Consider the following 18,469-nt stretch of genomic DNA (forward strand, 5'->3'; position numbering starts at 1 on the left):
GAGTTCAGAAAGGAGTGGCCAGGTGGCTAAGCCTAGATCATATATCATGTTCTGGCTGCTGGGGACAGGGAGAAGAATATCTCCTTGCTTCAGCTACCCTAGACCCAGCAATTCTGTATAGAATGGGGCATTCCGCCAAATAGAGAGAAGGTTTGGGTGCTGATGGTAAACAAAAAAAATGTCTACCATGTCCTCATCTTTTAGACTGTTTTTTCTTTCTAGTTTCTCTGTTTTTGTCAGTTGTCTATTATGATCATAACCTTAGGCTCCTAGGCTTGACACTTTAGAATCATCCTCATTTCCCTCATTTTCTCACATAGTGAATAACTCTCCAGATTTCTTAGATTTGCTTTGCCTTCTGTCACTGCTCCTGCTTTAGTAAGATTGCTTTGGCAACAGCAAAGGAGAGAAGGGACTGGAAATTGGGAGTAAGACTTCTAGAATATTAAAATTAGAAGAGACCTTTGAATTAATCTATCGTAGTAGTCTTATCTAGAATTGTTCATCAGCATTCCCATGACATTAAAAAAATAACACACGCTGGCATCTCACCCTCAGTTTTTGGGTTCAGTAGATCTGAGGTGGGGCTTTGGCATATGTGAATATAGTGTGTGTGTAGGTGGGGGTTGGTGGGTGTGTGTCGTTGTGAGGTGCATCCCAAGTTGACAACTGCTGAGTTCCAATACCCTTACTTTAAAGATGAGGAGACGAAGGCCCGGAGAAAAGTTACCTGTTTGAAAGCACACACAGTGAGTTCATGAAAGGGGGAACGGGGCCACGTCCAGTCCCAGATCTCCTGGTTTTTGGTACAGTGCTATTTAGACCTCTTGCTTTTCCCCTCCGCAAAAGAACACTTCCTGTCTTTATTTGTATCCAAGAAAACATGTTACATTTCTTCATTACAACATGTTACGCTGAAAAGTGTTTCAGCTCCCCCCATAGTAAACAGGTTTCAGATTAAGAGGCCCAAACTGTCAAGAGTGAACAGTCCACCCCAAGGGCCCTGTTTCTAATGGTAGTTGGCTTGATCTCTGGACCATGGGCCTCCTTTGTCAGAATCTGGGCAAACCGTCCTCAAGAACCACAACTGGGGAGTGAAATGAGGAGGACCTCTGGACAAAGGACAGTCAAACTGAGGCCATACTTCTGTGTTTGGCAGGATTGTGACTGTCTGGGCCTCTGTAAACACAAGCGCTTGTTTCAATTACTCATTGACCTTTTTTCAATTCTTGACTGTTCTGTAGCCATCTGGTTCTCATCTTGAGAATCCACTTCTTTCTTTTTTCTGCTCTCTGCCTTGGATTGGTTTACCGCCACCTCAGGCACTGTTTCCGGACAATCTCATGGAAACCCAGGGCCTCTGATGCCTTTCATTGCATTATGTTGCTTTTTGTGTGTGTGTGTGTGTGTGCGCGCGCGCGCGTGTGTGTGTGTTTACTTTGCTCTTCTTACAAAACTTGTGTTTTCTTATAAAGATTCCCAAAAGGAAATGTTTTCTTAATGCCTTCCTGCTCCAAATCTACCTTAGCGCAAAGAAGAAGAAGAAAAGGTGGGAGAATTGCTATAGCAGAACTGGGGCAGAGGAGAGCCATTCTTACTCTCATATTCTCTCCATCCAGAAAGGGGGCTCGTATCAAATTCCAAATTCCGAGACCTTACCCAGTGACCCCCCCAGGCAGGGATGACATGGTCAGAGCTATCCTTTAGAAAGCACCTCTAAGAGCTGTGGAAGGTGGATTGGAGGAAGTGAGGCTGTGGGCAAGGAGACAATCTTTTGAAGCTACCGCACTAATCTGGGTGAGAGATGATGAGACCTGACTTGAGCAGTGGAAGGGGGATAAAGAGGAGAGGATAGGTGGGAAAATAGTCATTGTGGTGGGAGAATGGACAGAACTAAGCAGCTGACAGATGTGGGAGATGACGGAGAAGTACAGATGACTAGGCTTGGAGCTTGAGGAATTGGGAGGATAGTACCTTTAACAGAATGAGGAAAATAAGAAGAGCTGTTTTGAAAGGAGGGTAGAAAACAGTGACCAGTTTTGCACATCAGAGATGCAGAAATCCAAGATGATGTCTCCATCAGGCAGTGGAATGTGCAGGGCTGGACTCAGGAGGTGTTGACGGCAGATAACAATTAGGGAGTTTCAGCTGGAAAAAGTGTGAGCAGGAGGTGGGGGAAACAGGCAGAGTGAGAAGAGGCCTGGGGCCTGACCTTAGAGGAACACCCACATGGGAGCCCCAACCAAGGGGGAAGGAGTCTGAGAAAAAGCTGAAGAAATTGGGGGGGAAAACCACCCAAGAAAGTAAGGTTTTGCAGCCAAAAGGCGGGAGTTTCAGGAAGGGACACAGAGAAGGATATGGAGATGAGGACTGACAAGCTGTTATTTTTGGCGGTTTCTGGTGACAGTAGGCCTACTCTCAGTCACAAAAGCTACCCTCACGTGAAATGATGCACGGAGAAGGGGTCCTGGGTAATTTACAATTTAGCTTCAGTTATTGGGTCTTGCAGGATAAATACGTGTAATTACTTCATAACTTTAATACTGCTCAGAAGTTCCAATGAGCCCCTCAGTTCTCAACTTCATTTGGTTGAATAAAAGGAAATTGTAATGACTGCCAAAGGAGTGTGAAGACCGTATATATAAAGTATAACGAACAAATATTAATGAAGTTTCACCTACTACCAAGCCGGGAAAAACCTTCTTTGGCCCCGCCCCCTCATGAATATGTAGCTAGCGCTGCCTGCCGCTCACTGCCCCACCTTCTACTCTTCTCCTCGCAACGGACTCTCCCCTCAAACGGGAAACAAGATGGCGGCGGCAGGTCCGAGTACTCGGGCCTCTTCCGCGGCGGCAGCGGCAGCTCTGAGTCGGCGGAGCCGGCGGGGCCGCTGTGACGAGATGGCGGCAGCCAAGACTGGGGCCCAGGGCCCGGCCTCCGGGCACGCATTGCTCGTGTTGCCGCAGCCGTTGCTGCAGCCACCGCCGCGGCCGGAGGAGCCGGGCTGCGCCGGGTGCCTGGAGACCCCGGGGGAAGCGGCGGCCCTGCCTTGCGGCCACTCGCTCTGCCGAGGCTGCGCCCAACGCGCCGCCGACGCAGCGGGCCCAGGTTGCCGACGCTGCCGCGCCCGCGGCCCGAGTTGGGCCCGCCGTCGGGCCCGCGACGACGGCCAGGCCAACGCAGAGGTGTTGGGCGAGCGCGCCCGCCGCGGCCAGCCGGAGCGCTGCCGCCCGCGCCGGGATGGGGGCGCGGCCGCCGAGGGGCCCAGGCTGGAGCAGGAGCCGCGCGCCGCGCCGGCGGAGCCAGGTGGAGCTTCCCCTCCTCCCCTTGGGGTCCCGAGCGAGGCCGCGCGCGCCGAGCCCGGCCTGGTTAACGAATGGAGGGTCCCAGGCCCTACTGGAGTGGGTGTGGAGAGTTCTTGTGGGGTTGGAACCGGGCTTTGCCCAAGTGCATTATCTGTTTCTCAATTGTGAACTTTGGAATGAAGTACGGGCCCGATGGATTTGGAGGGGGCACTGAGAGGGTCCTGCGCCTTTTGTAAGTCAGAAGTTTGGAGGGAACCATAGAATTCTTGTAACAAGTTAGGGCCAGGTTGGGACTGCTGCGTGGAAGGAGGGGAATGAACTTCACAGGGACCCTGGAAGATCAGAGAAGTGTTTGGTTTAGTGTTGGGTGAAGAGCTTGAGGCAGGTTGCTTATGGGCCTGAATGGATCAGAGAGAGAGAGGTGGACTATAAGGAGTTTAGGGAACAGGTTGAATATGAGGATGTGACAGGAGCTTTTTAGACTTGAGAGAGTAGGTTGAGGAATGAGCTCACAAGTGCAGCTTTCACAAAATTTTTAAAAAAATGCATGTTTGGCCCAGCCTGGCACATAGTGAGAAAACAATAAATGACTACTGTTTATATTTATAATACTACTAATAAGCTCAAAGGAAAAAAAAAGGTTGCATGGGGTTTAAAAGTTGACGAAACAGATTGACTTGCGGGGGCTGCTTTTATCCATGGCAGTGTAGGTTTCCTGCTGTCATCCTGGCAATGAAAAGTTTCAGGACTGTTGCCTTCAACTTTGTTTGCCTTTCTTACCTCTCCCAGCCTCCCACTCTTTGGAATTGAGCTTGACACAGAAAGTGCCCGCTTTAAAACACAAAACTGTTGTAGCTTATTTTAGGACTCTGAGACACACCCAATCAACACATCTCCAGCTTTGATAACAAATGCTTACTTCGGAGGTTTTCAAGAGACATAAGCAGGAAAGGCCAGATATTTGCACCATTTGTGTTGGGAATTCTGCCTTGTATTAATTTCAGTAGGGTAAAGGAGGCATTGGCTTATGTATGAAAGTGCAGTCGCTAGAAACTACAGGTTCCAGAATGCAGCTTGTTTTGATTCAAGCAGCCAGACACCTGCCATTGTACTAGGGTATCTTTTATTTCTGTGCCTTACCTTTCTGTGTTTCCTCTTTTAAGCTTCACAACGTCTTTAAGAAATAGGTAGTTTTATTTCCACTTAACAGATGAAACTGAGGTCCAGAGAGGTTAAGTAGCTAAGGACGAAAATCCAGTTCCACCTGATTTCTGCTTAAATCAGGGATGAAGGGTTCCTCAACTATCATCTAATTTGTGGATGCTATGTGATGATCTCATGCTATTTAATTTGCTTTATTTTCTGAGATTATGTTAAAAAAATAAGACAGTATTTTTCTAGTCTCCTTATTAGTACTCTTAATTATATGGTCAAATAGGATAGGAATTTCTATTGGGTTGGCCAAAAAGTTAGTTTTCTCCACAGGATGGCTCTAGTAGTGCTTAGTTGTCTTTGGCTTCATTCAAAACAATTTTGTTAGATTGTATTGTGACAGCTGTCATATCAGTGTGCATTTAAGCTTATCAAAATTGGTGAATTTCTGTGCAGCCGTTTTAATATTGAAGATGGAAAAAGATATGCAACATTTTCAGAGTATTATGCTTTGTTATTTCAAGAAAGGTAAAAACGCAACAGAAACAAAAAAAGATTTGTGTTGTATATGGAGAAGGTGCTGTGACTGATTGAATGAATCAAAAATGATTTGCGAAGTTTTTTTATAGTATTGACATTTTGGCCAAATAATTGTTTGCTGTGGGGCTGTCCTATGCATTGGAAAATGTTTAGCAGCACCCCTGGCCTCTATCCACTAGAAGTCAATAGCAGGAGATATCCTATATAGTCAAAATATCCAAATCAATAAAGTTATTGGTGAAAGTGAAAATGTGTCTTATTTTACAGAAAAAAAATATGGACTTTTTGGCCAACCCAATATTTTTATTTCCAAACTCTGGACTCCCTTGTGAAATATCTGCTCTGAAATTTGAATCATGAGAGGGAGTATGGCTTGTTGAATTGTGAAAACCCTTTCCCTTGAAGAAATTTATCATAAAGTATATCAGTGATTAAGGAAAATTATTTAAAACGAGGTTCCAAATTAGTATCTATTGAGTCATGGAGTATCCACTGAGTGTCCAATTACTTTAAATGTTTATATGAGTGCCATTATGAAAAATATTTTTTCTTAAATATTCTTGATGGATCATTAAGTGTATATAATTACATGCTTATGAAGTTAATACATTATAGAAGAATATTGCTGACATGGTTTGGGAATTATCTTCTTCTACCTTCAGTGAGTGGGTTGTCTGGACCTCTTTATTTTTATGTTTTAAAAGTTTTTATTTATTTTTAGAGAGAGGGGAAGGGAGGGAGAAAGAGAGGGAGTGAAACACTGATCCACTGCCCCTTGCACAGACTCCAGGCAGGGTATGATCCTGCAACCAGGCACGTGCCCTGACTGAATCAAACTGGTGATCCTTTCCTTTGCAGCTAACGCCCAACCAACTGAGCCACCCTAGCCAGGGCTGGACTTCTTTAGGTTTATATATATATAATTTTATATATTATATATGTGGTGTATACACGTACGCGTGTGTGTGTATGTGTGTATGTGTATAAAATCCTCACCCAAGGATATGCTTATTGATTATAAAGGGTAGAGGGAGAGGGAGAGAATTGTCTATGTGAGAGAGAAACTTCAGTCGGTTGCCTCCTGTATACACCCCGACCGGTATCAAACCCGCAACCTTTTGGTGTACAGGAAAATGTTCCAATCAACTGAGCCACCCTGCCAGGGCTACGATATTTTTTAATTTAAAATTTAATTTAAAATGCCAGTTTCATAAATATTAGTAGGCAGTGTACTCACATAATTCAAATCAAACAATATAAAAATACACAATAAAAAGTTTCCTCTACCTCTTTCTTTGTTTCCCATTCCCACCAAGGATTGTTTACTCTTCCATAGTATTTTTATGCTTATACATGAAAATTCAAATATATTTAATTTTTTAATTTTTTTTTACACAGAAGGTTGTATATTATGCACAATGTTCTGTAACTTTTTTCATGTAACAATGATGGCAGTCTTCATCATTTCTATGCTGGAAATCTCTTTATGTCAGTACATAGCTTTCTTCGTTCTCCTCACAGTTGCAAACAATTTCATTAAATGGATATAATATAGTTTACTTAACCATCTGTTGGTAGGCATTAAGGTTGTTTCCAGTCTTTTACCATTATAACTAATTGTTTATAAAATTTTTATATGAGTGCGAATGTGCCTTTTTATGGAGAGGTCACCTGTAGCTTTCACCAGATTCTCAAACAGTTGCAAAGAAAAGATTAAAAGAACCATTGCTTTGCTGGCTGGTGTGGCTCAGGGGGTTGAGCGCCAGCCTGCAAACTGAAGGGTCTTTGGTTCAATTCCCACTCAGGGCACATGCCTGGGTTGAGGCGCTGGGTCCCCAGTTGGAGGTCTACAAGAGGCAGCCAATCGATGTTTCTCTCCCTATTTTTCTCTCTCCCTCCCCCCTCTCTCTAAAGGTAAATAGATATAATCTTTTTTAAAATACAAAGAACCACTGCTTTAACTCAGGTCCCTCATTCTACAGAAGAAAGAAACGAGGCCCAGAACAGAGAGTGACCAGCTAAAGGCCATCATCAGTTAGTAGCAGATAAACAAGGGCAGAATGGGTAACCCATTAATAAAGGCTAAAACTTAGCCTAATTCACAATTAAGTGCTCATGATGGTTTTTAGTAAAGAAAACTAAAAATGCCAGTTTCATAAATATTTACATTGTAGTTTTAGAAGTGGGAAACAAACAGATTTAGCAATTTTAGGTATATTCAGAAGTACTGCATTTCGTATTCTTTTAGCATAGTTAGGTCAACTGATAGAAGAAAGGTCAGGCCTGTTTTATAATACTGTAAATGAAATTTTGTAGTAAATACACTGGTGTTGAAGTGAAATTCTTACAATTTTAAATATTTTGTTGAAGCCCCATGGCTCTTTTGGAGTTGCATTGTCTATAATTAAAAAGAAAAAAAAAAGTGGAAGAGTTGTGCTTGTGACATTTTTGGTTTTGTCAGCTTATTGGCAAAGTTTAAAGTTCAGAATCTTAATGATTCCTGTGTAAAACATTTTATTTTATTCTTATATGCATTATCAATTTGCTTTTGGGTATAGTATCAGTTGACTTGTGCAACACTGTGTGTGAAATCTAAGTCAGTAATCATTTTAAGATGAACTCAGATTTCAACTTCATGTTCTTTTTGCATCTGCAGCTATTGTATGTATTGACATACAAAGGATTTGAACCGTCTTGAGCAATATTCAGCAAATATGTAACGAATGCCTACTCTTTGCCAGGCACTGTTCTAGGTCTTTGGAAGACAGCAAGTATTGAAATACTCAAAGAATCACTCCCTTTTGGAGCTTATATTGTAAATTTAGAGACAGTCCTAGTCAATTGGTTTTTTAAAATTTACCACATAGGTAGGTTTGCAACTGTGTACAAAAGTAACACTTAGCCCTATTGTTAATAATTAGTGACTGTTAAGAATTCATTTAACCTTATGATTTGAAATCAAGTATGATCATTCTAAATTATGCTGCCTTTGAATTTGAAACCAAGTCCTTTTTAGGACAGTTCTTTTTCTTGTATGGGTAATAATTAAAGAAAAAAGCTCAACAGAGGATGACGAATTTTTTTAATTGGCAGTTTAAAATTTTTATCTATTTGTAGTGTTGAAAGTGAATTTCAAAAATTGAATAGATCAGCCCATGTAGCCCAGTGGGTTGGGTGTTGTCCTGCAAAGTAAAAGGTCGCCGCTTTGATTCCTGGTTGAGGCACATGCCTGGGTTATGGGCCAGGTGTCTAGTTGGGGGTCTGTGAGAGGCAATCTATAGAGATTTTTCTCCCTCTCTTTCTCCCTTCCTCTCCCTCTCTAAAAATAAATAAATAAAATCTAAAAGAAAAAATGGAATAGATCAGAAAACTTGAATAGTGCCTCATTTATTCCTTCCCTTTATCCCACCCCAAACTCCCTGTTAACTTAGGATTAACATTGATACGTTTAAGAAATTTCCCCTTTCTGTGAAAATCAAGTAGTTCTGGTTTATTCCTCAGTTGGCAGAATATGTTTGCTGTGTGTGCAGCCTAAATTACATTTAGGACTAGTGAATAATGAAATCATGAGATTGTAGTGTAAAAGGACAGGAATTTCCCTGACCTGTATGGATTTGTTTTAAAATGTATAAAATGACCCAACTTTTTATCCTTAATGACACATATGCCAGAATTTGAGAGTGTCCTTATGTGTTATTCTAATGCAGAAAATATTTGCTGTGTGCCTGTGTGTCTTTTTAAAACTCAGGAGAGATTACCTCACTAACTAAGCATTAATCACCTGTGAAGGCATAGTTTCATTCTATGGAATTCAGAATTGAGCAGCAGGAATTTATGAAGTATCTATTTTTGTTCATTCATAATTCTTGTCTAATGTCCAGTTAATCTTGGAAGAACTGCCTGCCTTGACTTCATTTATATCTGAGTTTGCTTGTACGTAGGATGTAGGATATGTTTGTCAAATTTCATTCCACTAATTCAGTCAGCATTTTGGGGCACATGCTGTATAAGATAATACAATAAAAAAGGTGAATAAGATATGGTCCCTGTTCTTTAAGATTCTGCAGTCTGATTGGGGAAACACACCTTACCAAATAGCAATATGAAGTGGTAAGTGAGGTAAATACATGATGCCAACAGAGTGTAGAGCAATTTTCAACCTTTCTCATCTCATGACACACATAAAGTAATTAGTAAAATCCTGTAGCACACCAAATAGCACACCAAAAAATAAAAATAAATAAGTAAGTAAATAAATATAGTGCTCTGACAAAAAAAGAATAGGGAGACTTCTGATTCATTCATACTAGACGGCTATTGTGTTGGCTGTTGTCATTTTTTAAAATTTAACAACTTAAGGGAAAAGAGACAGTGCTCCAGACTAAATAGTTAGGTATTGCATGTTTTAAAAATTCTTGTGGCGCACCTGCTGAAAATCGCTGGAGTATAGGAATGGGACAACTGACTGTCTGAATGAAATATGAGCAAGGCATTTGAGCTGAATGTTGAAAAAAGAGTAGGAATTCACCAGGTTAGGGATGAAGGAATTGCCATGTCAGACAAAAGAAGCTGCACATACGAAGGCATAAGGTGCTTGGCATATTCAGGGACTGACAAGAAGTTAAATGTAGATGGAATGTGGGGCTGGAATGGGGAAGAAGAGAAGAGTCCGCAGAAGTTAGATCATAAAGGGCATGGTATGTCATGCTGAAAGACTTTGGGACTTTATCCTATAGACAGTGTAGGGCTCATAAAAGACTTTTAAGTATCGGAATTAACATCGTCATGATGTGCTTTAGAAAGATAATCCTGGTTGGAGTGTGAAGGAAAGATGTGGGTAGAAACTGGAGGAAGGGAGTCCAGTTTGGGGGTTATTTTAAGTAGTGCAGGCAAGAGATGAAGAGGGGCTGCGCTGGGTGAAAGCAGTGGCTGTGGGGACGGTTCCTTCAGTCACTCATTCACTTAGTAACCATTTGAGGGCCTTCTGTGTGCCAGGCCCTGGAGCTACAAATAGAAACAAAGCATGATTCTGTTTCTTAAAGTCATTGTAGTTGGAAAGATGGGTATATATGCAACTGAAATGTGGCATAATAGATGCTATTATTGTAATGCAAAATATAGATGTAGAAGGCAACATAGTATAGAGAAAGTTCTGGAGACATACTATCTGTGTTTGAATTCCAGCTCTGCCATTTATAGGTGTGTCATTGCTTAACCTCTCTATATCTTAGTGTCCTCATTTTGAAAATGGGGGCAGTAATAGCAAAATTGAAAGGTTATTTTTAAGACTGTATTAGAATGTTTGACTCAGTAAATGGTTCAATAAATGTTAGCTATTTGTGCAAAAAGAGAACCCAGCGTCAATGAAAGGCAGACACTTGATTATGAGTATTCAGTAAATGGATGAGGGCAAGATAAAGATGTGGAAAAACAGTACATTTCAAAGTATAGGAATATGAAAGAACAAGGGGCTCTAGGGGTTTGTAAATAGGAGCGATTGGAGTATAGAGTACATAGCATACAAGGAGGTGGAATGGGTGGAAATAAGCAGTTACCTGATAATAGTGGACTTCGGATGCCATATTAAGGAGGTGAGAATCCACTGAGGGTTTTAGAGGAGTTCATCTTTGTATTTTTGAGAGCGCCCAGCTATGGCTGTAATGTAACAAATGGACTGGAGAGCCTAAATTCTCTTAGCAAGATGGCTGAGGTAAACTGAAGACTCTTCTGTTACAAATATCCAGAAAAGCTGGGCAGTACTGAACGACATTCTTTTAAATGCATTTCTGGTCTTGGAGGAAAGACAGGAATCTCCAGGTTCCAGAAACAAAAATGGAACTAAAACCAAAAAGTTAAGTAAGCCCTTAAACTCATGCCATGTTGTTCTGGAGCAGGGTGAAGGGGTGGACTGAGGGGTTATTTCTGGTTTTCTATTTCTAGATGATTGCATTTTAACCATGTGGAAGAAGGACACAAAACTAAAATTTCTGCATAAACTTGGGATCTTGATGTGCTGCATTCTAAGTGACAGGATGGGCTAGAGAAAAATCTTCCCAGTGACACAAGTCAATAAAAAATCTAGTCTTGATTTGCCTGGGCTTTATGCAAAGAGTAAATGGAAAAAGGCTTACTGGAAAAACTGAAGCATAAGACCTATACCTCGCTAATATTTGGAATATGAATTTGTAGTATATGGGTCAGGTATCCCCATGGTGAGAAATTAATATAAAAGCTAGCTTTAACCTAGTGACATCCCAGGGTAACCAGAGAACGGAGAAGCAAGACTCCAAGGGGTACTCCCATATCTCAGGCCACAAGGGATTCTTATAGAAGAAATAAGCCTAACTGAATTTGAGTTTATAGTAAAGAATTACAGCCCTGACTAGTGTGGCTCAGTTGGTTGGGGGTCATTCTGCAAAATAAAAGGTTACCTACTGGACTCCCAGTCAGGGCACATTCCTAGGTTGTGGGTTTGGTCCCCAGACTCAGTGCGTACAAGAGGCAACCCAATCAGTGTTCCTCTCTCATAGTGATGTTTCTTCTCCATCTCTCCCTCCCTTTCCCTCTTTCTAAAAATAAATAAATTAATAAAATCTTTAAAAAATTACACACAAGGAAACAGTTTTCTACCTCAAATGAGAGTCAGCAGATAAGATAAGCAAGAGGACTGTAACTCTAAGAATTGGGATAGTAGAATGGCAGTTTGAAAGGTAATTTAAATGAGTATATTTTAAGTGACTAAAGATATTAAAGAATTAATAGACATCCAAAGAAATGAATAAGACATTATGAACCAGGCACAAGTGAAAAAAAATTAAACAGTGAAAAATAAGGGTAAAAAAATCAGTAAATAAGTTAAGCAATAGTCTACATAGATGAGAAAATCAGTAAGCTGGGAGTTAGACGTGAGGAAGTCCTGAGAATGCAAAACAAATGAACGAAGATATAAAAGACAGATCAGGGAGACCCAGCATCTAATATTAATTCCAGAAGGAGAAAAATAGAATGAGGGAAATGTAGAATTTAAAGAGATGATGACTTGAGGATATTTTGGAATTAATAAAAAGACATGAATCTTTAGGTTTAAGACTCATGATTCTCTAGTTGGAATTAAATGCACAAAACAAAACCTCACAACTAAATACACTTCAATGAACCAAAGACACTATTAAAAGTAGCCGGGAAGGAGCAGCAATCACACTGAGAGCAGACCTCTGTTAAGAAGAGAGGCCAGAAGAAAATTGAATACTATCTCCCAGGTGTTGAGAGAGATGAATTTCATACTCAGCTAAGGTATTCAAGAGTGAGGGCAAAATAAAAATATAGAGAATTTACCACACTTTCTGAAAGTTATTTACTAAATGTACTTCAGGAAGGAAGAAATGTCACTTAGGGGATAGAATAGGATACAAGAAGTCATGGTGAACAAAAATTGGTAGGTAAACTTAGCCAACATCAACTGCATAAAACAAAAATAATTATGACCTAATTTGTGGGGGCTAAAACCAAAGTGGGACTGAAATACCAGGCAAGGGTAAAATGTAAGCTGGGGGAGGGAGGAATTGATCAGTGTTAAAGAGTTCTAAGTTTCCATATATAGCTCAGGATGAGGATAGAGATTGATTGGCTTTAGGTTTTCAGTCAGATACACAGTAAAAATTTAAGGGTAACTACTAAAAGAAAATAATGATGATGTATAACTTGACCTACTGTATACATCTTATCAAACCATATACCTCCCAAATTGGAGAATATATCTTCTTTTTAAACAGTTGTGGGATATTTGCATAATGTGGCACAAAGAGTTTCAACAAATACCTAAGATTGATATATAAACCATGTTATCTGATTCAATACAATAAAATTAGAAATTAATAACATATAACCAGTTCCCCTCACCTCCAATTCCTTGCTTTAAAATTAAAAAGTAAAACCAAAAATTTCTAAATAATGTATAGATGGAGAACAAAATCATGGAAATTGGAAAATACTTAGAATTGAATTACAGTAGGAACACTCTGTCAAAATCTGTGGAATACAGCTGAAAAAATCTTTAGAGGAAAATTTAAGTGCCTGTATCATATTTTATTGAATTTAAAAATGCCATGATTTATAAGATACACTATTAGTTTCCAAATACAATGCTTTCCTACCACTTAGACTTTTTAACTGTATACTTATGAAAGAGCTCTTATAAATGTATTTAGATGTAGATTTAGCATATCACTTGTGCATATATTTATAAAAGTGAAGTAATAAATTTGTAGAATATTCCTTCACATTCTTGTATTCCTTCAGATTCTTCATGTGACTTCTTCATGTTCAGAATCTGATTCTTTTAAATCATTTTTTTGACTGAATCATAGAGATTTGTCTTTTTCTACTTAGTATTACTCATTATGTCTTTGAGAGCATTGGTGATAAAGCATTTCTTAACCCTTCAGAGGTCATGTGTATCTGAGAGATACTACACGTGTTATAATCAAACTGATGGCTTAAAGATTATGGTTTAACATTAGCCATGACCTTGAACCTATGCACCTGATATATGTAGCAATATTTAAGAAAAGAATTTGTATCTCGCAGAACAGCCACAACCTCTGGAGAAAGAGGGCTCCACAGCTATCTTCAGCTTTTTCTTTCAAACTGTTGGCACGCATAAAGTTTTGATGCTGGTGCTTTACTGAGCTTGTGAGAAGGTATTGACAGATTTTCAGATGTGACTCCTAGCTCTTCCTTACATGGTCTGTGTAAGTTTTGTTATCACTGAGAGGTTATAGTTGTCCAATCATGCCACCAGGATAATCACCGAATCACTACATATTTATTTTTGCAAGCCTGTTCTTTAATTATCTGTGTTCACACATATGTAAGCAATGACAATGGCATCGTCGCTGCCGCCTGGCTTGGCTGGCAGTGATTATAAGATTCCAATTGTAAGAAACATTCCAATTTCAGAGATGTTAATATGGAAAAATGTGTGTCCTAGAATTTGTAAGACATTTAAATAGAAAAAAGGCTGAGAACTATTGAGTTAAGTGGCCCACTGAAGAAGTTAAAAAAGTAACAGTAGATTAAAGCTAAGGGAAGTAGAAGATAGGAAAGAATAAAGATAACAGAAATTAGTGAATAGAAAACAAGAGGATCAAAACCAAATCTAATTGGTGAATTAACATAGGATCTATATTATAGTCAAATCTCTGGCAGAATTGGTCAAGGAAAAAGCAAAAAGGCATAGATAATGTAAGGAATGACAAGGAATACATTATAGATAGGATGTTTTTAAAAGCCCATAAATATGGAAATGGAAATATAGAAAACTTCATGTCCATGAATTAAAAAATGTATAGGATAGAAAGCACAGACCATTCAATATGTGAAATGTTTTCATCTGCTCCCAAATGCCTAGGAACTTTAAAAAAAAAAAAAGCAAAACATTTTTTTTTCTTGTAGAAAGTTATAATTGTGTTTACCAAGAGTCTATGTGGGGCTTGTTTTACCCTTCACCCATGGGCTGACACATGGTTTGGGGGTTTGGTAGAAAAATAAACCCTGCTTTGATTAAAAATAAGTTTTCCAAAAAAATGCAAGCCATCACAGCTGACTCAAAAATAAGTAGAAAATGTGAATAGAAATCAACTAAAAAACCGGTTTGAGTAAACAGTAAAATCTATCCACTAAGTAGCATGTGGATGCAATGAGCTAAACGTAGAATATGGAAACTACAGGACAGATGGCCCATTTTCTTTCACAAATATGTGAAGAAGAAAAGTTGATAGAAGACAAGTTTGTAGATTAGAAGACAAGCAGTTGAAGTGTATGAACTTACTTGGTTTCTGTTTTGCAAAACTATAAAAACATTTGACAAGAGTTGAATACTGTTTGGATATTTATTGGTATTAAGGTTATTAAGTTTTTGGTATGACAGTAGTTTTTTGGTTACATATTTTTAAAAGAGTCCTTATCTGTGAGAGAGATGCTAAAATGTTTATAGGTAAGATGATACAATATTTGGGATTTGCTTCAAAATCATTCAAAGGGAGAGGGGGCAGGTAACGATTAAGGGAATAGATGTAATAACATTGGCAATGAATTGATTATTGGAGCTGGGTGATGGGTATGTTATGGTTCATTATATTGGTCTTTAAATGTTTGAGACTTTTCCATAATAAAAAAGCAGAAAATTCTATCTATTGAAGATGCACCACATACAGATGGTTTTATAGCTTATCCAAATTTTAAAAAGATAAAGCTGGACTTATTTATTTTTTAAATTGATTTTAGAGAGGAGGGTAAGGGGGAGAGAAAGAGAAACATTTATTTGTTTTCCACTTATTTATGCATTCATTGGTTGATACTTGTATATGCCACCTTAGTGTATCAGGACAATGCTCTAACCAATGGAGCTACCTGGCCAGGACCAGGTTATCCAGATACTGCAGGTGATCCTTATGCAGACTGTTCCTGGGAATAAAAAAAAAGTTTCCAAACTCATTTGGAGAGCTTTTACAAATTTCTTTCAAAATCACACAAAGGCAGTATAAGAAAGAAAAAATACAGGCCAATCTCAGGAGTGTAGATTTTTAAAATCCCAAATGAACTATGCACTAATCTACTAGTGTATTTTTTTAAAATCACAATAAATAGCATTTATTCTGGGAATGGGAATTCATAAGAATCTAATGTAATTTCCATATTAATAAACTAAAGGATAGTAAAACCATATGATCACCTCAAGAGATCATCAAAAGAGCATTTGCAAAATTTACCATTCATTTATTTAAAAAGCTAGAACACTTGGACTAGAAAGGAGCTTTTTTTTTTTAAGTGGAACTTGTCAATAAGAGATTAGTGGCTAACAACAGTCAAGACAATCTTGGAGCACATTGCTTTATCAAATATTAAACTAATATAAATAGTAATTAAAACGGTATTGGTGCCAGGATAGTTGAATAAGTAAAGAGTCCCCTCAGAAATAGAGTCCAGTACCATGCCCTCATATATTTGATTTTGGTAGGTGACAGGTGGTATTATAAAACTGTGGGGTAAAGCTTATCATTTTCAGTTGTTGTTGATACTTAGCTAACTTACAGAAAACAGGAAAAGATAGATCTTCATTCCATGCACAAAGTTAATTGCAAATGGATTCAAGGTCAAACTGTAAATCTTAGAAAATGCTAGGAGTATGTCTATGAAAATGGGGTAAAGGATTCTTTATATGAATAAACAAGAAAAACAAGGCATAAAGGAAAAGACTGATACACTGGCCACATTAAAAAAACTTCTGTATGATAACAGATGATAAGTAAGAAGAAAAACTATATGGTGGGAGAAAATATTTGCAATGAAATAACTAACAAAAGATTAATATCCAGAATATGTGAACTACAAATCACTATGACAGACACCTGAGAAAAATCGTAAGGGTATTTGAATAGACATTTCACAGAAGAGGAAAACCAAAAGCCATTAAACATTTGGAATGATGCTCAATATCATTAGTAATCAGGGAAATGCAAATTAATCCAATAAGAAGCCGTCAGACTGACAAAATTTATAATAGTGAGACTTGCATGCTGCTGGGGGAGGATAACTTGGTATAAGTATTTTTAAATTATATTTTATTGATCATGCAATTACCATTGTGCCAATTTTTCTTTGGCCCCCTCCACTGAGTACCCCTCACTCTCTCTGGTAATCCATACACCATTGTTCATGTGAATGGGTCATGAGTATAAGTTCTTTAGCTTCTCCATTTCCTATTTGTACTTTACATCCCCGTGGTTATTCTGTAACTACCTATTTGTAGGTCTTAATCCCCTCACTTCTTCACCCTTTCCCCCATACCTCCATCTCTTTGGGCAACTATCAAAACTCTCTGTATCCATGATTCTGTCTCTGTTCTTCTTGTTTGCTTAGTTTGTTTTTTAGTTTCAGTTGTTGATATGTATTTATTGACATTTTATTTTTTATTTTTTAAAAAGGATTTATTAATTTTTTAGAGAGGTGAAGGGAGGGAGAAAGAGAAGGAGAGAAACGTCACTGTGTGGTTGCATCTCATGTGCCCCTGCTGGGCACCTGGCCTGCAGCCCAGGCATGTGTGTTACACTGGGAATCAAACTGGCGACCCTTTGTTTGGAAGGCCAGTGCTCAATCCACTGAGCCCACACCTGCTAGGGCTTATTGCCATTTTATTGTTCAGAGTTTTGATATTCTTTTTATTAAATAAGCCCCTTTAATATTTCATATAATAATGGTTTGGTGAATGATGAACTCCTTTGTTTTTTTTCTTATCTGGGAAGCTCTTTATCTGTACTTCTAAATGATATCTTTGCTGGGTAGTGCAATCTAGCCTATAGGTCCCTGCTTTTAATGACTTTGAATATTTCTTGTGGATCCCTTATAGCATGCAAAGTTTCTTTTGAGAAATCAGCTGACAGTCTTATACGTAACTAACTGCTTTTCTCTTGCTGCTTTTAAGATTCCCTCTTTATCATTAATCTTTGGCATTTTCATTATGATGTGTCTTTGAGTGGGCCTCTTTGCATACATCTTGTTTGGGACGATCTGTGCTTCCTGGACATGCTTATCTATTTCCTTCACCAAACTAGGGAAATTTTCTTTCATTATTTTCTTTCCAATAAATTTCCAATTTCTTGCTGTCTCTCTTCTTCTTTGGGCACCCCCATGATGTGAATGTTAGAATGTTTGAGTTGTCCCAGAAGCTACTTACACTACTCTCATTTTTTGGATTCTTTTTTTTCTTCTTGTTCTGATGGGTTGTTTTTTGCATCCTTATGTTCCAAATCATTTATTTGATTGTTGGCTTCATCCACGCTACTGTGTCTTTCCCTATAAATTGTTCTTTATTTCAGTTAGTGTATCCTTAATTTCTGACTGGATCTTTTTTATGCTGTTGAGGTCCTCAGCAAGTTCCTTGAGCATCCTTATAAACCAGTGTTTTGAACTCTGCATCTGATAGTTTGCATTATCTCCATTTTGTTTAGTTCTTTTTCTGGAGTTTTGATCTGTTCTTTCATCTGGGCCATATTTCTTTGTCTCTTCGTTTTGGCAGCCTTCCTGTATTTGTTTCTATGTATTAGGTAGAGCTGCTATGACTCCGTGTTTTGGTAGTGTGGGCTAATGTAGGAGGTGACCTGTAGGCTCCAGTGGCACAATGGACCTTCCTTATTACCCAAGCTGGCTATGCAAGGTGTGCCCTTCATGTGGGATGAGTCTACCCTCCTCTTGTAGTTGAGCCTTGGTTGCTGTTGGCAGGTCAATGGGAAGTATTTACCCAGGTCAATTAGCTGCAAGGACTGGCTGTGACCACTGATCACCAACCTCCACCCTCTGTGGAGGGTAGCTGTGCAGTGGCAGGGTGGTGATACCCTTATATGATCTGTAGCTGCCCACTGGGTGTGCAGGCTCTAGGGTTTCCCAGGTGGTGCAGGCCAAAGTCAGCCCCTACA

At 39.1% G+C, this 18,469-nt stretch overlaps 1 protein-coding gene across 2 annotated transcripts in view; it reads left to right on the forward strand.

Annotated features, from left to right (window-relative positions):
* The first annotated feature begins 2,794 nt into the window (after positions 1 to 2,794).
* The window catches only part of RNF169 (ring finger protein 169), an 80,418-nt gene continuing 64,743 nt past the window's right edge, over positions 2,795 to 18,469 (forward strand). For both annotated transcript variants that reach the window (XR_008529375.1, XM_054576269.1), the window contains exon 1: positions 2,795 to 3,306. Coding sequence is in view for 1 of the 2 variants with exons in the window: in XM_054576269.1 (XP_054432244.1) it covers positions 2,811 to 3,306 (496 nt within the window). In the remaining variant the exon portion in view is untranslated. The remainder of the gene's footprint in view (positions 3,307 to 18,469) is intronic.

This window comes from Pteronotus mesoamericanus, unplaced genomic scaffold, assembly GCF_021234165.1.
Source record: "Pteronotus mesoamericanus isolate MK-2021 breed Mesoamerican mustached bat unplaced genomic scaffold, CSHL_Meso_final contig_33, whole genome shotgun sequence".
Classification (NCBI taxonomy): Eukaryota; Metazoa; Chordata; class Mammalia; order Chiroptera; family Mormoopidae; genus Pteronotus; species Pteronotus mesoamericanus.